The sequence below is a fragment of the Neopsephotus bourkii genome, unplaced genomic scaffold (assembly GCF_033783945.1).
Source record: "Neopsephotus bourkii isolate Nb327-2 ecotype Australia unplaced genomic scaffold, CSIRO-AGI_Nbou_v1 NB_730, whole genome shotgun sequence".
In the NCBI taxonomy this organism is placed as follows: domain Eukaryota; kingdom Metazoa; phylum Chordata; class Aves; order Psittaciformes; family Psittacidae; genus Neopsephotus; species Neopsephotus bourkii.
Window position 1 is genome coordinate 163,190 of NW_026901228.1, and position 24,086 is coordinate 187,275.

The window sequence follows — 24,086 nt, forward strand, 5'->3', positions numbered from 1 at the left end:
AGTAGGGTCTCCCCTTATCCTTTTCAGGATCTCCTTCAGCCCTACTGGTGCAACGGCATCCATGCTCGTTCCCTAGCCCAGTTCTGTCAAAATGTTTTGGTTGAGTTTAAGACCTGACTATTAAAAGTGCTTAAGCTAACCTAGATCATTTTGACAGAACCAGGCTGGTGAATGACTACTTGTGCTGTTATGCTGGCAAAGCTGAGGGGGCAGTAAAGTATGAAGACTGGAAAAAAGGAAAAGTGCAAAGAGAACATGAATCAGCTGCACTTAAACAATGCACCTGGCTGCAATTCAGTAGTGTCTTAGCTTGTGGGCTTTTGGTATGCTATGCATTTTTGCCCAAATTTCCCTGAACTACTGAAAATAAAGTTTCCTTAGTGACACAGCTTCTTGGAATTTTCCATGAGAGCACAGGACCCAGTGGGTCATCTGCACTGCTAACAGTGGGTAATAAGCTGAAATTCCAAATTAGCTTTTTTTTTCCAGCTCTGCCTCCATCTCATGCTTGAAAGTGAGGAGTTTATGTTTCTCTCTAGTGATGTGTTGAGAATGGTACTTGGCAGGGTGAAGCCCAGATACAAAAGCCTGCACACAGCTACAAATAAACTCAACTTCACGAAGGCTGAATTTAAAACGTACAAGTCAGGTTGCATATGAACTGAAGCCTCATTTTCTTTCAGCACATTTGGAAGAATTTTCTGGGACTAGAGCTACTGCCAAATGGCTCTCCCAGTGAGTGGCCGTTCTGGATGAGTAGAGCTTAGGGAGCTTAGGGAAGTTAATACCCAGCACCGAAAGGAAGCAAGCAGGACAGGAGAGAGCAGAGCTGAGACAAAGGCTGCTAAGGAGAGCTGCTCTATAGGCCAGGTAGGGACTGGCTTTCATAACCAAAAGAAAGCAGAGAGCAGGAGAAAAGCCCTTTGTGATGCTCCATGGTGAGCCAGTCAAAAAAACAGCTCTTTCACCCAGCATGCTCCCCTCACCTGTTTCATTCCTGCTACTCGTACATGGCTCTGGAATTGGAGGCAAGAGCTGGAAAACAAAAATACAATCCAAAAATACTTTTTTTTTTCTACATTAAAAATAAAATACTGAAGCTACTGGAGCAGTGAACTGTGAAAAGATTCTCCTCATAAAATTCTACTACTTTCATTAAGCCCAGAGAGATCTCCCCTCTGTAAGTTAACTCCTACAGTTCCATATGAAAGGTTTAAGTCATTATGTTGAGAAAGATTTGGCCCATAAAGATAACCATGGAGAAGAAGAGATGGGATCAAGCCGGTAAAAACCCATTAACAACTATACTCCAACACTTAAGGACAAAATACCGTTTGAAGTCTAGGACCAGAGTGTGCAGCCAGGCAAGAAATGCACCTGCTACAGCTGTGCTGAGTTCAAAAGAGATGTTGGCCTTTCTCAGTGCCACTGAGTGCAGGGAATAAAGAGAACATTTTAAAGAACAAGAATCACCTTACCACTTCTGGAAGCACTTTCTTCGCAAGATCGTGGATAGCTTTGATCACAATACATATAGATGACAGGAGGAATATGACACCCAAGATAACACAAGCTCTGGAAAAAAAAAATAGAGAAGAATAAAAAGAAACGTTAAGAACATATTTGGGGTTGTCAACTCTCCCACTGCTAAAGGGTAACACATAACAGAATACTCATAATAAAAAGAATAAATTCAGAAGCTAAAGACAGAGAACTGAATTAAAGAGGAGAATGAAATGTCCAGTTCCTCTCCAGTTCTTAAAACCTGCATTATATGTGAGAAGACAGGGCAGATAAGATGATAAAGACATGCCCCTTCAGCTCCTGATGATTTATCATAGAGTCCTCTAGAGGTCTGTTTCTCTTCGTTGGTTTGGCTAGGATCTTGCATTTGAATAATCAAGGGAACTTAGCTCTCTTTACCAAAGCAGGACAGATGCTGGTCATTAGCATAACAGGACACAAAACATGTTTCTGCCCTAAACCTCCAAGAAAAAAGATTTTAACTGCAGACACTAAAAAAAATCAGCACATTAGGTGTATCACATTGTAGGCTGTTCAAAGGGGTCTCAATACCTACATAAGGATAAGTCTCATCAGATTAGGTGCTCTGCAGAATTAGATTCTATTCCTGCTCTGCACAGTTTACAACCCAGCCTTATAAAAAGCAAACAAATGGCTTAATGAACAGAAGATAAAGTAACAGAATAACAGAAAATAATTAAGTTTTGTATAGGACACAGGCACTATGAGGCTTAAAAAGCACATAATGCATACAGAAACTGCACAGTAAAAAAGAAAACTCTTGCTTTTGTTCAAACACACAGACTGATCCTACTCTGAGTTCCTCTTGCCATGAAATACTACAGGATATAAGACTTTGATTTCCTCCACAAACAATAATAGTCCATCTGTTACAGTAACGATATATCCATTCTTTATCCATATTTCACTAATATGTCTTCATATAAAATACTACTACGCTAGACAGGTGTACAGTAAGAATCATTTTAATGTTTAAAGCATGAAGTAGTTGTACAACTTTCTTTCTTCAAAAGTTGTATTTCCATTGTTTGCTATTCATCATTTGGTACCTATCTGTTAGCTCAGTTTATGGATGCTATAATTATTCCAGTGGCATGCTACTATTTTCAACAACTCAGACATCAGGCCATCTGGTGGTTGGCAGCACACGTAATGTTCACATCAAGCTCCATCTAGAGACTGCAGTTGAACTGGCACTGCTCTTCCTGGGGCTGAAGATGCAGCTGCAGCAGTGGCGCAGGTGAGTAGCTGGTCATTTTATTCCCAACACAAGTGACACAAAACCACGCTGTGGACAATCCATATAATCCTACAAACAAATTCTCAATAAAGGGGCTGCTCTTCTACAGAGGAGAACAGACAATATAGAGGCTAGCATCCTTCCTAGCAACAGAGTGGCATTGTAGATTAGGTACTTGTATGAGGTAGGCAAAATTCTGCTACACCTATTTTAAGACATTTAACTCCTTTATAGTGAACTGCAACACAGGCCTCATCTTGTTAAACATAACCCATCTTAAAAGATAAGGAGAAAAGGCTTGAGATAGTCTGATTGCCCTAGAGTCCTTCCCCTAGACTCAAACACAAGAACAAAAATCTGGCTCATAATCTGTGATAGAGGAAGAAGTTTAGAGGATTCTATACAATCCTGCAGTGAGAGGTGATCATTAAATGGTAATATGGAGGGGAGACAAGTTCATCTTCCAACAGGAATGAGTAAACTTGAAAAACTTAAGAGGGGTTTCTTTTTTTCATTGCATATTTGCAAGCAACATCCTGTTCTGCAACAGATTCTAGAGATTTGCAGCTTCACTCTATCTGAATGGATCACTGCTCAGAGATCTGTTCAGAGCTCCTTGACCTTCTTTTGTCAAACTCAGGTTTTTTTTCAATACCACCTTTATGTATTACTTCTGTAATATTTAGTGCTGCCATAATCTAGGAAGCTTATACTGCACAATCCTTCGTAATATATTCTGCTGCGATGATTATTTTCATTTTTTTTTTATGTACAGAAACATATACTAAATGTTCTTCTCATTTACCTGAGATACATGCAGGCATTAGGTAACTTGAACACAGAACTGGCCCACAAAAGTTAGCTGATTTGCCTAATACCATTTGCTGACCCAGTGACAGGTTTACATAAGATACATACATGTCATTCAACAATATGATATTTCTTCTGAAAGCAACACTGAAAGAGAAGCTTTTCTATGATTCCCAGCAGGCTCAAATTAACATAGCCACAAATCTGTGAGCTGGAGACAGATTAAACTTCTTTGTACTAATACATATTTTGGAATGCTGAGGATATGGGAAAGAGAAAACACTGCAGCATCATCACTTCCTCTTAGCGTACCTTCTATTCCTTGAATGTATCTCCTGAAGAAGAATCATTCCCTAAGGGCTTGATAGGAGCCTTGCTGGCACAAGTCTAATTTGTCCATGGAACCAGTGCTTGCCCTGACTGCTGACTGAATTCAGTTCCCATGTATGTTGGGGAGTTTGGGGTTCTCTCTGTGAACTTCCCAATCATCCAAGCTTAACACCAAACATTTTGCATCTTTGCCTAAGCCAGCATGTAAGTAATGACTTCAGCAATATTGAGGTACTTCTTTTATTCCCCAGATTAGCTTTAAAAAAAAAAAAAATTCTCTTTACAGAAAAATTGCTATACATCTACTTAACCAGAAATAGTTAAAAGTAGAAAGAAAAAGGAAGATGTCAGTGACAAGGGTATTAACAGCAGACAGAAATGTAGTCTGAGGCTTGATCAGTATTCAGTGGTCATATTTAGCAAGCCTAGTTTCTCCTTTATATGCCGGCTTTGGAATCCATAGCCATGCAAAATTCATGAGTAACGGCACAGCAAGTTAAGTGTAAAAATACAGGTTTCTTGTCTTCTTGAGTGTTCCAATTTATCTGCAAAACCACTAGAACAAAATACTGCATAGTGACTTTTTCCAATCTCATTTGCCAGAAAAGTAGTTTCTATCTAGAAAGCAAAACATGCAAACTTCAACTAGAAATGAAATTCAACTACAAAAAAAAAAAAACCTACAAAAAGTAATCTGAAATTTTAACTGTAGCACATAATAAAGAAATTGTACTTGGCTATTGTAAGCTTGCTTTATTTTCAAGCCAGTAGACAACAAAAACTTTCATACAAGCCTGCTAACTTCCATCTGCTAACAGTTACCGCTTTGCAACTAAATAGTATTTTCAACTTCACATGAAGGATGTTAGTGCCAAGGTTGTTGGCAAATGCAATTTCATTACTAACATTCAATTAAATTAGACTGCCATTTCTAAAGAAGTTCAAGTCAACTCAGAAACGCCCATAAAATTTAAAAGAGGAGTTAATACAGAAGTGAGGTTTGACAGACAACCTAGTGTAGATTTCATAGATACCTCTGACTTGGAATCATGGTAGTGTTATAAATGGTCTTCAATCTCCAGTCCCACATGATCAATGACTCACACACTCTGGAGTAACTAGTGGTCCACCTACGCCCTCAAATTCCGGAACATTTGTATCTTCCTGCTAAGCCATGAGGATACTCTGTCCAGTGACATCCAGGATGAAGAGATCTCCACATATCTTATGCCGCAACTATCACTTACTTACGCTTCCAGCACCTACCGAAGATCATATACTTATTTTACAGCCATTTCTACCCAAGTTAGTATAAGAGCTTCCCACTATATATCTACTACATCATTAGAGATGTAATAGATCTATAATACAAAATCATTGGTCATACAGGTTTGACAGGCAACAGAAAAGACCTAATGAATCTGAAACCTCCCTCAGTTCCATGCAATATGTTGCTTCTAAAAAGAAAGTGGAACAGAAACAATTTAATCAAACATTTTAAAAGGTAATGGAACATCATTACTTGAGTTTCAGAAACAATACACCTTCTGGAATCTCTCAGAATGAAGTACAGTTTAAAGAATAATAGACAAATACAGAAAGGACAAGGTAAGGACATCTCTCTGATATTCAGGCAATAATCAACTTTTCGGCAAACTAAAGCTCAAACTTTGAAAGTTGGTTGGTTGGTTTTTTTTGGTGGTTTTTTTTTCCTTAGAGCAATGGCACTTGGAATTCAAAAATAATTAAAACTATATCATTAAGTTGACAGTAAAGAGAATTTAGTATTATAACAGTAAAACCACTTCTTCAGTTTGCTGTAGGCCTCGATAGCTGACCACAATCTGCCAAAAATATTTTTATCTATTTTTGATGCAGTATTTCTATCTGAGAATCCAGAAGCTAATCTAAAGAATAATTCATTGTCTTAAAAAACAAATTAATCAATTTTGTGAACTTTTTAAAGTAACTTTTTCACAGATGAAACATACTTCAAATCAGTTGTACCACAGCCTCATGCACTGAGAATGAAATTATTTGGAGTTTCAAAACTGCCAAAGACTGAACCTTTTGAGCTTCAGTTACTGCCAGTTCACTTCTAGTGGAATCCATAAACATGATTATGTTTAAATCCTAAGAACTAAGTCATGTCACCAGCCTAAAAGTTGGTTCTGGATGTGCTACAGCCTGACAATCTCCAAAAGACAATCTTCTAAAAGCAATACTACAACCTTTACACAACCTATTTAGACAACCCTATAAATATCTATTTTGTATTACACCAGTCCTGGATATTTGTACTCACACTCATCAGACTAAGATGAGTGTAACTGTATTACATGACATACAGCTGCCACCTCATCTTTTCTGTAACACATCCCCTGTATAGAGCTCTAATAGACATAATTCTTCATGTAGATGACAAATTCTCACAACTCATAGGTAAACCAGAAAATTAAATCTATCACTGTAAGCAGACAATAGTCTTTCCCTTAATCAAAAAATCGTTACTTTGCATAAGTTAATGGTTTTTAAGCAAGTAGCTATGAAAAGTACTGAGATTCAGAAGGTTCCATCTCCACAAACTGCCAATTTTCAAGATGCTATTAGTAAGTTAACATTTTTTTCAATTTTTTATCACAAAATTTCCTAAGGAGAAAAAGTCCAAGTATTCAATTCATTTGCATCTAGCAGACATAGCAAAACAGCCTTCTAATTTCTGGATTTATCTGTAATTCTGTATTATATTTGTAATTATTTGTTACAATTCCCTATAGATAGTGATAAGACTTAAATTCTGTCATAGTTCCATTACAGAACTAACAATTAACCTCACTCAGATCTCTGTGGTGATTAATCTTCAATGTAATAAAGGAATTTCAGCTTTAGCACAGTTCTTGCCACACCGAATACTCTTTACATGAGTCAACCCATTCCAGCCAAAGGGACTGCTCTTCATGTAAGCAGCAGTCAGCCTCAACTAAAACTGCAGATTCAGAGTCTTGGTTACTTGTTTTGTAACAGTTGTAAAAAAATAAATAGATTGTTATAAAGTTAGAAATATACCCCCAGTGACAAGCTCTGCTATATGCTACCTCAAAAGAGATCTGGGAGAAACTATACAAGGGTGAGTGATGACAGTTTTCCTCATATCAACTGATTGCTATAAAACAGCTACTGCAAGAAGCTTCCCTTTTTAATTATCACCCTGCTACCTTTCTGGCACATGGACCTCAGTAACACACTACCAATGAGGGTTTGTAATGAAGCTCTTGGTACTCCTCTCAAGTCAATCTGCTCTCATGTGCAGCAAAGCTGGTGCAACAGAATTAGGGATTCAGAAAAAATTATTCATGCATATGAATACAGTCTGCAAAAATGTGTTAACTTTTCCTCAGCAGCTCACAGAGACAGTTGTTTTGGGGCACTGGAGAGAGAGAGTGAGGTCTCGTACTTGGTAATATGTCTGTTACATCCCGAAACCTATTTCACCACCACACTTCAAGTTCATTAAAATAGTCCCTGAAATGTGATGACACCATGTGGAATAAAACAAGATTGTCAGAAGCAGTCCGATTACTTCCCAGTTCTGTTAACATATGATATGACTAAAAAGCAGTATTAAAAAACCAACCTTCTTGTCAAATACTGCACTAGTTTCCCACCTTGCTTATTCATTTCTGTATCTCAGATTACTTTATCTTTTTTGATTACATGGGTTATTTGTGGTTTCTTGCTACTTTTACCAGTGTAAAGACCCTCGCAGAAGCATCAACAGCCCAGGTTGGAAGGGACCTCAAAAAAATCACCTAGTCCAACCTTTCATGGGAAAGGGAGCCTTGATGAGATGATCTAGTACCCTGTCCATCTGCTTTTTTGAAAACCTCCCATGATGAGGACTCTTATCATGTCCCTGGGGAAGCCGTTCCAGTGGTTGACTGTTCTCATTATAAGATGCATCTTGTATGAGGATCACTTACCTTATTTATTGAAAACATCATTTATCTTATTCATGGAAAACATTTTAATAATTTCATCGGTTACAGATGTAAGTGTGATAAAGAGATCTGTGAGAAAAGTCATTATAAACCATTACAGTTTATATTAATATTCTTCAGGTAAAAAACAGAGTCTTACATTCTCTCCTATTTGCAAAGCTGCCACCAAAACAAACTTCAGTCCCTCATCTTTGTCTCAATTCTCTGGTAGCTACGATACTATAAATAAAAGATAATACTCTACATGTAAGTCTGTTAACTTACACGAGCCGGTTTACTCTATTTCGTTTTAATTCTGTATTTTCTTGATTAAGAATGTTATCATGATATATTTTTCTAAGACAAACAGATTTTCCATCATGAGAAAAGCAAAACATTTGCCCAGAGAGGTTGCAGAGTCTCCATCCTTGGAAGTTTTCAACACCTGACTGGATAAATTTTGAGCAACCTATTCTTATCCTACAGCCGACTCTGTTTTGAGCAAGAGCCTGGGCAAGTGACCTCCTGAGGCCCCTTCCATTCCTGAATTATCCTATGATCCTATGAACTTTTATTCACAAAATCTTTATCTCTGCAGATTCTGTCAAGGTATTTCAGAACTAATGGTTCCTAATAGACCACAGAAAAGGAGATGGTAAAAACTCTCCAGGCTGTTTTCACCGTTGCAGTGAAAAGGTAGTGTTAAAACTATTACTTTGCAAGGAATTGTAGCTTAGCATTAAAATGAGCTGCAGGCCAGTAAGAGCAACATGAGCTCTAAGCCCAGAACTAATGTGATCTTTTCCAGCAAAGCTGAGAAAATTGGGTTTATGATGGATACAGGATTTAATCTCTGAATAAATCCACTAATGAAACCTCTGGAGCTTAAGTAAGAAAAAAATTAATTATCATATTAATCAACTTAATAAAAACTATAAATGTGCTAATTCCTGTTTCAATATGATCTGAAAGGGTTTTAGTGGTATTAGTGATGACAACATGAGTATCATGTATGGAATCATTCAGGGCAAGTCCCATGGAACGCAAGGCAAACACCCAAGAAGTTTTTGCTGTGTCAGGAGTTAGGAAAATATTTTTGAACACACAGTAGTCATCCACTTTCTAATTCTGTTTCTCTCTATACATTTCTCTCAATTGTCTTCTGTGTCTAGCCGCATGACAGGAATCCTTTTATATCTCTTCATTTTGCTGGTACTCTGTTTTCATTCTTTCTTCCCATAACCAAATACAAATTACATTCCATGACTGTTCCTTCATTAGTAACTTGGAGCTTGCAACAATCTGCACCACATTCCTAGATGAGAGGCCATCAGCCTGTTTAAACAAAGCTAGGCCTACTGTTATTTAATATTTCTATCATGGCAGCTCTTCTAGTCTGATTACAGTAGCCAAAGTCAGAGACAGCCAAAGATTTCTCAACTGTAAAATGCTGACACTCAAAACATTGAGAACTCGGGACGAAAAAGCTTAGGTTTTGGTCACCAACAAATTATTTTCTGGTGTCAAACCAGTGGGTTCTGGCCTATGGGGATGAAGTGGAATGTAAGTCAATGGTCAAATAATATGGAAAAGGAAAAACTCGGAGGATGTTTTGGAGAGGAGTGGCTGAAAGTATTAGTTCTGGTTTGCAGTCACCAGTTTGCAGTTTGGGTTCTGGTTTGCAGTTCTGGTTTGCAGTTTGGGGCCCCAAAGGACAGCTGGGGATGCTGCAGATATGGGCCTCTCTTTGCTTTCTCTTCCCTTCATCTCAAGTCAATCCACGTCCTTCCAAGATGCACAGCTTTTCCTAAAAACTCTAAAACACTGAAGACGCTAAAAACAAAGAATCTGAAAATAAAGACTCTAAAAATCAAGACTCTTAGAAATAAAGACTTTAAAAATTGCTACTTAAACCCATTAAAGGGCATACTCTAAAAAGAACAATTACTAGCCACTGTGGCATTTTACTGTCATACACAGGAAAAATACACAACATCAGCCTTAGTCTTTAGATTCCTGCTCCTTTGTCACACTCTACTGCTAATCTTAAAATTCTTTGTGGCCAATTAGACAGTTAAATTGCTTAATTATGTTTGTAGTATAGCTTATGTGTTACCAAGTTTAGCTACTGAAGAGGTATTGGAAACCAAACTGTATGGAGTCGCGGTTGTTCAGAGTATTTGCACCAGCTTGCTGCTGGGTGAAGAGGCAACAGTCACTTTAAGATGCAATTTAAAAGGAAGGAAGTGGGCTCACTGTTCATTGCACATGTTCCATAATCCTCCTCCAACTGCCAGAATCTGTATCAGCATTGTTACAGCTACTCCTATTTCTCACCATTAAAAAAAAAAGAAAAACCCAACCAGATTATGCACATAAAATAACAGGCCAAATTAAATATTCTATGTTATCACATGGTCTAACCTCTTCCTAAAGGACATGGAGGGGAAATGCCATTTATATATGAGACTCAGACTAGCTATGTTAGGGATCCACTTCGTGTTGAAAGCATTACAGGCCTTCTAAAATTTTTATTATCCTCGGGAGTTCAACTAGTCAGTGTAGAACAGGGTATTTACATCCTTTAAAATCATGCAGCTGAACTGGTGCAATAGTTCCATAAATAATTTGATTCTCCAGGTATTAAGTACCTGCCAATAAAAGCTAATAGACATTTCTACAACTTGGAGATTTTGAAAACGCTTACATCCTGTATTCTAGTTTCAGATCTGCATAGACTGTACAGTTTCACTTACGGTACACCTGACTTCTAAGCACCCTCCTGGCTTGTGAAGGTAATCAGAAATTCTATCATCCCCCCAAAGCTCGACATTAAAGGCTTTTGAGAGTTTCTGTAATATTAATTTTTATGGTGATTATAAAATTCCAGTACAGAACACCATATCCCTGATTTTTTATAGATATGTTGTGTAAATACTATGCAATATACACAAATACTGCCTAATCAATTACCACTGAAGGAAAAGGATTTCATAAATTAAATAGATTTTGGATCTAGCTTCAGTAAAATCATTGCCAAGTCTACAGATGCCACACATTTAGAAACAGATTTTAGAATGTATAAATATATACATTTACTATTTAATATTTAATATAAATTCTATATGTGAGGATATTGTGTGTGTGCATGCATAAATATATGCATGCATGCATGCATGTCTGCCTGAATAAGAGCAAAGTTTATGACTGCTTCACTTTTGCCTGAATACAGGATAATGGATTTATGGAGAAATGATGATGGATTTATGGAGAAATGATGCACCACTAAAATTGCTATCCAGCTCTGTACTTGGATGTAGTATTTCAGCTAAATACTTCAGAAGAAATAATGACTTTGAAATTTTCAGTGTGGTTAAAAATAAACTATATTTCTCCTTCTATAAAGCAGATATCCAAGCATAGGTGTACACTTATTTTGCAGACTGCACTGTGCTCCACTGGGTAGGAGAGACATGCATGTGCCACATGAAGACCAATTCCAGGTAGCTGAGAACTAAACAAGGCCTGCAGAGATAGCCTACAAACTGCAAATAGCTGAGAAACTATCTCCATGCATTTGACATTTTTCCAGATCACTTAGCTATTCCATTCACTCATCACAAAAGAGTTTTTCCTCCAGCCACAGAAGTGTTCCCTGAACTGTGCGTAGCTGTGGATTTTGCCATCTGTGCTTCAAGTGTCTTTCCTACGTATGGCATAGATAAAACTATTCCCAGTTTTTTCAGTGTGACTGGTATACTGGGTCTGAATTGAGAGGATTCTTTTCATTCAACCCTACCTGAATAGACAATGTTCATTTAGTCAGGCTAATCAGTAAAGCAGAGTCAATCTGCAAATGAAAATTTAAATACAGTACTAATACTGAAAATCTGGGGAGAGGGGTTAACTCTATGAACCAAAAGAGAATATATTCTGCATAACCATACAGATCAGTACACTCTCTTATTTGAATCAGAGGAAAAGAAAGAAGAGCCAGACCTAATCTGGCAGCCATTCCCTTCTGTAAATGGTGGTTTCTAATTCTTTTAATCTTTGGGTGCAAGAGTAGGATATATCACAATCCCCATATTGCATGCCTAAATGTAATACACAAATACTCAATATAACTTCCATGAGGCTGCCCGTCGACTAAACCCTGGTGTAAATATTCTCAAGTGGTGTCACCTGAACATAAGCAAGACAGAAAAAAGGGTTACTATTACTTTGGAAGGAGGGGCTCACTCTGTCTAGGGTCTCACCTGTCATCACATTCTCAGTAAGAAGAAAGACCTTACACAAACTCAGCAGCCACTAACTCCCCACCTTTGCCCAGTAAACACACTGACATGGCTCTGCAGGAGGTGGCAGTGGTGATGGCTTCTTACAGAATTTGCACAGGGTAGTAATAAAGGGCAGTTCAAATGGTTAGCTTCTGTCCTGGATTCAGCATAGCAGTCATTTTTTCTCCTTAGCTAGTGCAGTGCTGTGTTTTTGACCTTCAGCCTGGGAACAACACTGGTAACATACCAATGTTTCCAGGTCTTGCTAAGTAATGGTTACTCTGATCAAGGACGTCTCAGTCTCATGCCCTGCCAGTGAGGAGGGGCACAGGAAGCCAGGAGGAAGCAGAGACAAGACACCTGACCCAAACTAGCCAAAGGGGTATTCCATAGCACAGCATGTCATGCACAGTATATAAACTGGAGGCAGTTACCCAAAAGGTCCAGATCGCTGCTCAGGTCGGTGGGTATTGGTCAGTGGGTGGTGAGCGGTTTTATTCTCTTCCCTTGTTATTCCCCTTACCATTATTATTATTGGTGTTAGCAGTAGTGGTTTGTGTTATACCTTAGTTACTGGACTGTTCTTATCTCAACCCGTGGGAGACACATTCTTTCGATTCTCCTCCCCATCCCTTTGGGAGTGGGAGGAGAAAGAAGGAGGGGAGTGAGTGTGTGGCTACATGATTTTGAGTTACTGGCTGGGCTTAAACCACAACACACTCAAAACAAAAATCACTGGCAAGAGGAAAGCCCCTGGAGTGCAATGTATTAAGACTATAAGCAACTGGACAAGAGACTACAGAGTAAAAGTAGATTTGCAGATTGAAGAGATAATGTAGTGCAAAGCAGTAAGGTATCATTCATGAAGCAGTGCATCACTTTTCCCTAGCAACTGAAGGATACCATGTACATAACGATTTCCTCTGTCTTCTAAAAATGAATCCTGCCAGTAAGTAAAGAGAGAACAAGGTGTCAAAGGAATATTCATCCACAAGACAAAAGGAATATCACAGCAAAGGGCAGCTCCTTCAGGTATATTCAATTCAGAATGGTGTGTACTTACCATACAGAGTTGCACAGATGATTTTATTATTGCTGTTTAATTCAGTCTAACTTCCAGAAAGAAGGTAACTAAGCAACTGGCAAGGATTTCTAATCACTTGTCTAGGCTCCTTCAAAGGTCACATGCCTAAGATGTAAGGTTATAAAAGAAAAACTGTTCAAAGCTGTACCCTTCTGCTTGATAAATGTCCATGTGGCAGCACTTGAAACAGTAATATGCCTGCTTACTGCACTGCCCACTTACCTGAAGAGGCTACTTACAATTAAAAACTCAAAGTAGGGCATAGTCTGTGAAAAGATAACTGAGAGATGTAGCCAGGAGGCTATCAAGCAACCAAGGAAAGGTATTGGTACACTGATAATGTTGTAGTCACCAGGTATGATAAAATTATAATATATATGTATATATAAAATTGTATAATGGTATCATTAATATGCTTTATAAAATGTTTTTAAATAGCCTAATTCCCATGTCATACTGTTAAATAGCTGAAAGCTTCACTGGTGCATGAAGTCCTAGGAAAGGGTCAGAATATACTTGTTTCCTCCTTTCCTTCCTTTTTTCATTGCATATCCTTAAGTAATGGGCAATCTTTATATAGAGATATCCACATAGTATATTCCTAGAGTTGTTCAACAGCTGAGAACCCCAATGAACCACAGCCTGGTTCTTTCATCAGACAGAAAAAAAGACACAATAATGCTGAGTGCTTATATATTGAAGCTATACATATATATATATATACACATAGATTAGAAATAAGATGTACATCTTTATCATTGATCTTAACTAAACATCAGGGTAGGGTAGTAAAAGATGCAAGAGGTTTTCTAATTGTTGCATCCAACATGCTAATTATAAGACAGATTTCTGATTTACTCCATCCCTCAAGAGATTATTTTTAGCTCAAACTAAGTTAGAAATTCTTGGATTAAGCTCTCATTGTGTTCCTTTGGATGTCAAAACTGATGAGAATACCAGTTCATTCTCCCCATAATTTAAGAATTTGTCAAGAAATAAAGCTTCAGGGAAGGCATTTTTCACTTGGCCAATGGGTTCATCATTCTGACTATCAAATCCAGCTGCCACAGCAGACATATAATGCATAGAGATGAAAGTGAATTACAGACACATAGAAAGTTTTAAGATAATGGCTAATTACAAAGCTGCAAAGACTGCAAGACATTCCCAATTCTTAACCTGCTGTTTTTAAATCTAGCATAAGGTGAGCAAAGATATGCAAAACAAATAGATGAGCAGAATAACTGACGCCACCTACTGTTCCAGGTAAAGTGTCACCTTAACTACGAAGAAACAGCATACCAGATTCAGACACTGCCCCACCAAGGATCATAGAATCATAGAATGGTTGGGGTTAGAAGGGACCTTAAAGACCACCTAGTTCCAAAACTCCTACCATAGGCAGGGACACCTTCTACTAGATCAGGTTGCTCAAAGCCCTGTCCAACCTAGCCTTGAACATTTCAGGGATGGAGGAGCTACAGCTTCTGAGGACAACCTGTTCCAGTGTCTCACCACCCTCACAGTAAAGAACTTCTTCCTTTTATCTAATCTAAATCTACCCTCTTTCAGTTTAAAGCCATTTCCCCTTGTCCTACCACTACTTGCTTTTAGAAAAAGTCCCTCTCCAGTGTTCTTGTAGGCCCCCTTTAGGATATGGAATGGCTATTTTCTCCTATTTTAGGATAGGAATGACTATTTTTTCCTGGCAAAAAGCTTTCTCAGCAGCAGGTGCAGGTATGACAGACACATGCACCTATGTCTGCCACACAGAAGACTCCACCTAGTTCTTCTTATTTTAATATTACTGCCAATGTTTTGGATGACAGCTTCACCAATGTAAGGAAAAAATACACCTGTATTCATGATGTATTATGTCATGGCAACATAGAGCACCATGAGTTCATTAGAAATTATTTGCCCATGATACAATTTAATTTTCTTATTACAGTAATAAAAGAAAGATTAGCTGGAGTCTGCCATAGGCAATAAAAACAACAACCACCAAACAAACAAAACAACAACAACAAAACCACCAAAACCAACAAAGAGTGAAAGAAATGGGAGCTTTCTGTCTTGGCATAAGAGTGTGAGTAAGGTTTCCCATTTACTCTGGCACTGGAAAGAAAAATGTTGACTGGAAAGAAAGATGCTGACAGACTGGCTCTTAGGAACCACAGAATTTAACTTAGTACCATCACCAAAGTAATACCAAATACAATTGCCAAGAATCACTATGTTAAATATGACGTACAAAGTTATGTTTTTGCAATATGAACATACAAGTTCAGACCAATCCCAGTCACCAAAAAAACATAGGTGCAAGGGATCCTATAAGCAAAAGTAGGTAATTCAGTCCAGCAATAGTCCTGTGCTACATGGTACAGAAATGCAAGACTGTAGCTCTGTAATGTAGCAATAGGGATATTTCTTTATAGCTTGAGAAGTAGCAGTAACCCACTTCATCTATCTGAGAAGGCTGCCAACTAATTCTATTAACATAACCTGCGCAAAATCCTGCTTTCCTGAGCAGAAGGAATCAAATTCACAGCTTTGAGATCCTTCCAACCACCTATAAAAAGCTCCATCTTTTCCAGATTTTTCACAAGGTTGTGTGTCTGAAGCTTGTATTCTGTTTTCTCAATCTTTCCTTTTTTAGTGGTATTTCTCACTTTGTCCTCACACACAGTTCCAGAACTCCAATTTAATTGCTTCACTCCTCAATTTCTCAGATCAAAGAGAGCTGAACTTTGTACAGCTATTCACTAGTTCAGCCTCTTGTGAGATGTTTTTCCAGGTCCCTATTGCTTCAGTCTTCTACTAAAAAATTACTTCTACTGCTATTTACTGGGTTTATTTATGCACATGACAGTTACCACATCAGTTTTAATACATTTCTTTCTACAACAGAATTTTGATTTGCTTCAGCAGTCCAATAAACTATTATGTTGCTAAAGATTTACTATAGAACAGAATATTCAGGAGTATTTGTACTCTGATAATGGGGAGCATTCAGATTTCTCTGCACATCTTGAATGGTTCAGTGTTTGTTTAATGTTCAAATCATTGTTCAATGAACAAATCAATGTTCAAAACAAAACAGAAGACTGAATTCATACTTTTAACCTGATAACCTGCTCTAATTGATCCTGCTTTGAGCATGGATTGGACTGGTGACCTCCAGAGGTGCCTGCCAAGCCCAGCCATTCTATGGCACAGCACTGCACAAAACTCTTACAACGAAGTAATAGACTGTACCTGGCCTGAGGTGCACAAGTACTGGGTCTACTGCATTTTTAAAGTCTCTAGTTTATCAGTTCCTTCCTCTTAGTTTCTGCTCGTATGAAGAAAAGTAGGGAATTGCAAAAAATTTATTTCTGTTGTAAGTTTTCATCTTCTGTGGAGATTCAAAATTATTTTTCAAGTTATTTCAGCACTCCTTTCCTGGATTTCTTGATCATTGTTTTGTTGAAGATTAATTCAACACCTCAAAGCTTCCTGCATGTTAACTTGCAACGCAGCAGATCACACTGAGCAAATCAAGCGCTTGTGAACTATGTACTCTGATTCTCTTCCCAGATAACCAGCAGGCCTTCCCAATTCTTGCCTTGCCTCAAGGCCTACAATTCTTGCAACAGGTCTACTAAAAATACATGAAAATGTATTAACCTAGTTTTACCCTCTTTATTTGACAGCCAAAATAAAAAGATGGTGAAGTGCAAAACTATCTGAAAAGTACCAAAACACATCAAATATTCATCCTACTCCTACATACCCTTTCATTAATGAGCCAGCTAGGCAGAATAAAGTTTCATATGGCCTGCAACCTTAGAGTGGTTTACACCTGATCCTGCTGAAAATCATTATATTTTCAAAGCCACTTGGTATATAAATAAATTAAAAAACCCACAAAAAAGTCATAATTTTATCATAATTTAAGACATACCTTTAACATAACCAGATATATCTTTCCACGATGACTTAAGAGAAATTCCCATCAATAAAAGTCTTGAAAAGCCTGCCAGCTTTACCTTCTCAGGCCGTCAGTAGTAAAGAGTTTTCAAGAAGAGCAAATTGCAGAGGCAAGTTAAAATATATTCCCAGTTACTACATATGAACCACTTGAGAATCAACAAACACGTACACTGTGCAACTCTGGTCATATTTACACTAAAGGAGTACCTTCTCATCTTGCCCCAGAAAACGAGAGAAATCAAATGATCTAGTAAAAATGAAACCCATTCAACTCAATCAAATTCAGCAGGACAAATTTTCATGATCGTTTCAGTATTACAGTTCCCCTGAAGTCAAATGGAAATGTATTGGTTCAGTTTAGCAGGACTTGGCACAGCAAACAGTTTTGTACTGTTCATTCTGAGTACCAGCCCATGAAACATCGCGTATCTAGCTTCCACATGGCTACATCTTAAGTAAGATTACACAGTTCTTTTGCATCTTAGCGTTTTATTGTAAGTATTTAATTCATGGCACAATCTGAGTCATACTGTACTATCTGTGTCTTTTTCTGGCATTTTGTTTTTCATTCTATATTTATGTTCTCTCTCAAAGATGTCCAACAGTTAGGATTTGATCTAATGATGCCCCTCCGTGGCAGGCTTTCCACCAATTTCAACAGATTTTGGCTTAATATCTTGGTTTCAAGTTTATAAACAGGAAGTTTTATAAATTTGCAATATGTAACTGGCAATTCCACTTGGCCTTTGTAAGAAGCTCACATTATTTTCAAACATGTTAGGATACACAGACAAATGCAATATTTAAACCAATAAAAGACAGCCCTATAAGTAAACAACTAAACTGAAGTCACTCTAGCACACCTTATTCTGGTAACAGTAGTTAATACTTTTGCAGAAACCTAAAGTTTTGCACTAAGGCTCCGGCACTAAGGCAAAGTATGGCTAGGCACACAGAAATGGGAATAACACACAGCACGACCTAAGCATGTACACAAATTTCACCAAACTGTCCAGGAGTCTGAGAGCAGCGTTCTCCACTGAAGCACTGGCACAAAACAAGGAATATGGAAGATAAGGTGTGGTTATAGGCACAAAGATTTCAAGGTAAGCAAGCAGCCAAGAGGAGTCATGCAACATTTTCCCAGCATAGAAGAAAAATAATTACATTCAGTCCTTCAAGCAAGACGTTGATTAAACACAAAAGGAAATTAGAAGTGTGCCTCCCTCCAAAATCTGACACACTAAGAACTGCCTTAAGAGACACAACCATCTCTTTACTTGTCTGTACTATGATGATTTTCCTGTTGATTCTAGAAAGGGAGGGATAACCAGACTGCTTATTCACTGATTCATATTCCTAGCATATGGTAACACTCTTTCACACAGTACTGATCTCATTGAGCAACCTTAGCCGTCTTCAATTAGAGGGCATGGCAAGTACTTCATTGACTTAATTTAGCCTTATGTAAAGCAGAGGGATTATATGAAAGCAAATTAAAAATGAGCATAAAAAGCAGAAAAATATGTCTGCTGCTTTGCTTGTTCACTTTACTGGCTTAGCCATAGGGATATGGTGCTACTTCTTTTGTATTGGGATTTATTTTCTCTATAAAGTACTTTACAAGGTTCACTTGAAAAAGCTCAACAGAAGGAGATTTCAAAAATATGTTAATTGAATGTTGACAGGAATCTCTGTGGACGCCCACAAAAGCAAAATACTCAGGAAATATCTGTTAAAATCTCCAAAATTGTGCAGGAAGACTAATTTTAATCACACATTTCTGGATTTATTTTTATGAATCAAAGTCACATCAATCTTCTTTGGCCTTTTATTCCAAACTGTTATGTATGGAGCCCTGCCAGAAAGGAACACAAAGCACTGACAAGCTGTTGCATGAGCCTGAGTTAATGTATGATGCATGTAAAAATACTGCTTACTGTTTTCTTGGGTTTTAGGGAAGGATTATGAAGACATAATCTTACACACTCTGTGTGGCTTTTTTTGTGTTGGTTTTTTTGGTTTTTTTTTTTTTGGGGGGGTAGGTTTTTTTATTTATTTATTTTGGGGTTTTTTCTGTTTTGGTTTTTTTTTTAACTTGATCCTACCAGTTATGTAGCTCAGTTTCATCAGGCTTCTCTTCCTGTAGTAGGGACTTCTTTATTGCAAAACAGTAGTCCATTCCAGGAGATAGATGAACTATCTTTAAACAAGCCAGATGGGATACTGCTAGCAACGGCAGCAGAGAACAAAACCAAAGCAGATAAATGTACTGCAATTCTCCACCTAGATGTACCCAACATTTGAGTAGGAGATTAAAATCGTCTTTATGCACTAGCGTGAATAATTCTTGAGCCAATCTCCACCTGATCTTCTCAGTTACCACATGCATTAACTGCAGAAATGCTGCACAATGAACACTGAAGCAGAATACAATTTCCAATATGATCAATACAGCACTGCAAATTAGAAGACTTTTTTCCATAGGAGCTCTATAGCAAGCATTAAATATGCTTACTTTGCAAGCATATACTTTGTTCCATAAATAATATATACAGATATTGATACACTCTTACTCACCAAAACAGTGATGGTTCTCTAACAAAAAGGGTGTGTCTGGCTGTTTGTACAGCAGTTATAATAAACTGCGTCACCCTGCTATCTTATCACTAATACAGGCTCAATCTTCACAGATGTTCTGTAATCTCAACTTCTGATAATATCACCAGCAATGGAAGCAATTTACGTTCAGAAAAGAAGGGGCTCATATTCCAATGTTGTTAAGCGAAGCACAAATATACAAGCATAAATTTTAAAAACATAACCTAGTAAGAATAATGGAATAAGATGAAGAAAAAAATTAAAATCCATTACAGATTTTAAATACATTTCATTTGATACAGATGCTGCAAAGAAAAAAAATTGTGAATCCATAGCAATTAGTATCTTGGCTAATAAAAAACCCTGAAAATCACAGTCGCAGGGAGGTTTGCCTAAGGAAAGCCTGCATGCTTGGGACCAAACAGTAAGTTGGCAGAAGGAAAGGATACTTGCTGACATGACAAAATGTTTTTTGTCAAAGCTCTGGAATACATAGCATCACAGCTTGACAGCAAAAGCTCTGCAGGCCTCTACCAAAGCCAAATGTAATTAAGTGTACTTACATGTACTCTCTGTGCGCAGAATGCACAGCAGCTGCGTTGCTGTAACGCCACAAAACAATCGCTGAAGACAACACATCCAGTGTAGCATCAAACTGAAAGAGATACAGAGTCAATTGTTTTGTGGACCATTAAACGTGCCCTGTACTAGTAGTAATGCATTTACTATCCTGCTGCACAGGCAGAAAGCAGCTTCAAATAAACAATTCTAATGAAAGCAGAATTTTCACTTACTAAATTAATCTTCACGGCTTCACCATGTTTTATTGCCCAGTTATAAACCTCAGAGCTCAAGAAGTCAATCAAGGGATTAAAAATTTTTTATTTGTAATCCATCACCTCCAGAGAAATTAAGAAAAAAAAAAAAGAAAACCCCACCAGTCTGCCATTGTGACACCATAAGAGTTATAATACTAATATGATTCTTATGCAAAGACTCTTAAAAGAAAAAGAACAAGTGCTTGAAAATGCCTGGCAAGCATTTCTTTTTCTGGCAAAGTCATTAATTTTCTGCAGTAGAAGGTTTTGTTTTAAACCAAGCACATACTAACTTTTTTTTCAAAATCCCACTGTATCCAGATTTCATATTATTCTGGGTCATCAGCAAAATTGCCATGTTTGCATTAATGAACACATGATGGCAGGTAACATCAAAAACCAGCTTGTCCCTTGTAAGGATTTTCATTCTTAAGTCAAACTTTCTACAGAGTCAATACAACCTTCACATTTGAAAGCAAAAGACAAATTATTTTACACCAGTCATTTTACTTCACGTTAGGAATTCTTTCCTCTGTCACTGATGGAGAAAGTCATGGCAGCTACTGGAGATAAAAGCTGTCATCCCAAAGTCAACTAGAGTTTTACCATAGACTTCAGTTGGAAAAGGGATACACAGAGTTCAGAAGGGAACTTTAGAATTTGGCTCAGCTTAAATAACAGAATTAAATAAGCTGATTTTGTAGAACAAAACAAATAAAAAACGTATCTGGTGGATAATATCTATCAATGACAAGATGTAAGCATTGGTATTAACATAAGACTTAGTAGTCAGAAACTGAAAAAGTGTAACCAAAGCATCTTTACTACCATTTACAAGGTGTGAATTCAACAATATTTTATCTAATCCATCACTGACTTCACACACCTTGCCATGAACTTTTAACAAGAAAAATACAGTAATCTATGTTGGGGGGCATGAGTGGGGGAGGGCGGGTGGGGAAGAAAAAAAAATAAGAGGCTATTTAATTTGTATCTTTACTTACAGCAAATCCAAATGATGATGCACTGTATCTCATTACGGAGACAGCTAAAGGAAAGGAAATATTATTTAGAAACACTTTAAATCTTTTTTGTATTCTTTCTTCTTCTTCTCTCATCCAAGTTACAAAACGATTTTCAACATATGGGCTTAGTATCACCCAGTTCCCATCAGAATCTCCTAACCATAACTTCAAACTCTCAGAAAACTCAACATTTATCCAACTGCCCTCTGCTCCGGCTAGGCATAAAAGTCCACCTGAGTTGGCTAACAGAAAACTATGAAGGCCTATCCAGACTTTTTGACTGTCACCTTTTTGACAAAAACACCAAGGGCATTTCACAGAGCCCCAAGAACTGCTTCAAAATCCATCAGAGTTTAACATCACTTTTACTCCATGCAACCTAATTCTACTATCTCACATCTCCAAATTCTAGGAGGTATTGTGGCAGGTACCTTTCAGTAGCCCAGAGGAATACCAGGTGAGAAGCAGGCAGCAACAGAGCAGACCACTTGCTGGACTTCATCTAACTGGAACTCTCACAGGCTACAAGCAACATCGTGGCTGTGTCAAGCTCCCAACCACTGAGCAGCTCCAGCCTTCTCTGTTTTGCAGACTGTCCAGTGAGAAAAGGACTAACTGAACCTGTGCTCCCTTAATAAAAAACACAGCACTCCAGTTCCAGTATTAAGAGAGCTTGGGATAAAACCCAAAAGGATTAATTTTACTACTCTTTTATAAACAGATATTAACTAACTTACTATGAAAAATACATTTTTGTAAAAATAAGAATACTTGAACTGAAAAAAAGGACCAGACTCATCAACGACTTTGTCAATCTCAGATTGACAAGCACAGTATCTAATTTTCAGTATTCCAGTACTCATTAGGACAGCTTGGCAGAACAGAGCTGCTATGGTTTGACTGTTCTTTTCAGTAACAGCAAGCTGCAGTTCTGTGGCACTTATCTGGATAAACAGAAATTAAAATCTTGGAAGAAATAACCCTTTTCTTCCTGATCTAAGACCTAACTGTGGCCACAAGTATGCTGGACATCACAAATATTTGGACTTTATTAATACAGTTGGCCAAATCACGTAGAGAATTCAAGTTCATTTCTAGATTCCCATTTGCTCAACGTTGAAGAACAGTACGGATTTACATCTCCTTCTCATTGTTAAATCATGATTTCCCACACTTCATCTCCTAGGTGAAAAATGAAGCTATATTTCTTGGCCAGACTTGCCTGGCAAGAGCTACACTTGACAAGCTGATACTAGCTTCCAGTGATCCAGCTACAAATTTGAACACTTCAATAATAATATATTACCTACCAAATTGCATGCCTCCTTGGAGGCATACAGTTTCAAAACCTACAGAAGCTGCATCAAGAAAACAGGTATGGGCATTCAGAGGTACACACATACTTGCAATATTCCCATCATTACTGCTTTCATATGTTGCAGTTCAAAGCCACATTTATACTCCTACTTCTAGCCTGCTTCTGTAGCAGAATTAGCTCCTCAGATTTTATTAAATTGTCAGCTTTTCTCCCCACTCTAATCCAAACTTAAATCAAATTAACTCTATGATTCCCTTAAAAATGAATATATAATTTCTAAGGGTGATGAAATACAGACAGCCACACCTTAAGAGTGCTCCAGATGGCATACTTTATAGCATAAGGTTTTAACATGAGAGAACTGTGTTTATTCTTCTGTATTCTGACACAGTGAATATCCATAGCATTAACACACAATCTGTTTAACCTGAGCTATCTTAAACAGAAATGAAGTATTAACTAACAGTGTTGCAAGTCTGCTTAAACGTTTTTGCTAGTGAATACAACTGGAGGAAAGACTTTTCAAGGTCTGGTACCCTACAATAACAACTTGTAGGGTACAATAAAAGTAGTAACAACCATTTTAGCACTGGAAAAATAGGTTTTTTATATTGTTTATTTACATACCCTGAGGAGACAGACTTGGGGCCGTTGGTTGATGAGAAGATCAACATTACCCAGCAATGTGCATTTGCAGCCCAGAAACCAACCGTATACTGGGCGGCATCAAAAGAAGCATGACCATCAGGTCAAGGGAGGTGATCCTGCCCCTCTATTCTGCTCTTGTGAGATCCCCCCCGAAGATCTGTGTAAAGATGCAGGGCCCCCAACATAAGAAGGACATGGACCTGTTGGAGTGATTCCAGAGGAGGCCATGAAGATGACCAGAGGGTTGGAACACCTCTCCTATGAAGACAGGCTGAAAGAGATGGGGTTGTTCCTGAGAGCGTGGAGAAGGTTCCAGGGAGACCTCAAAACAGCCTTCCAGTGCCTAAAAGAACCTAGAAGAAAGCTGGAGAGGGAGTCTTTACAGGGCAATTAGTTTTAGGGAAAGGAGAAAAGGCTTGAAAAAGGAAGAGGAGT

General features: G+C 37.9%; 1 protein-coding gene across 2 annotated transcripts in view; it reads right to left on the reverse strand.

Annotated features, from left to right (window-relative positions):
• TMEM163 (transmembrane protein 163) overlaps positions 1–24,086 on the reverse strand; it is a 99,157-nt gene that overhangs the window by 20,425 nt on the left and 54,646 nt on the right. For both annotated transcript variants that reach the window (XM_061354302.1, XM_061354301.1), the window contains 3 exons: positions 21,665–21,708; positions 20,406–20,497; positions 1,479–1,575 (listed from right to left, as the gene is read on the reverse strand). In XM_061354302.1, the coding sequence (XP_061210286.1) occupies positions 1,479–1,575; positions 20,406–20,497; positions 21,665–21,708 (233 nt within the window). The remainder of the gene's footprint in view (positions 1–1,478; positions 1,576–20,405; positions 20,498–21,664; positions 21,709–24,086) is intronic.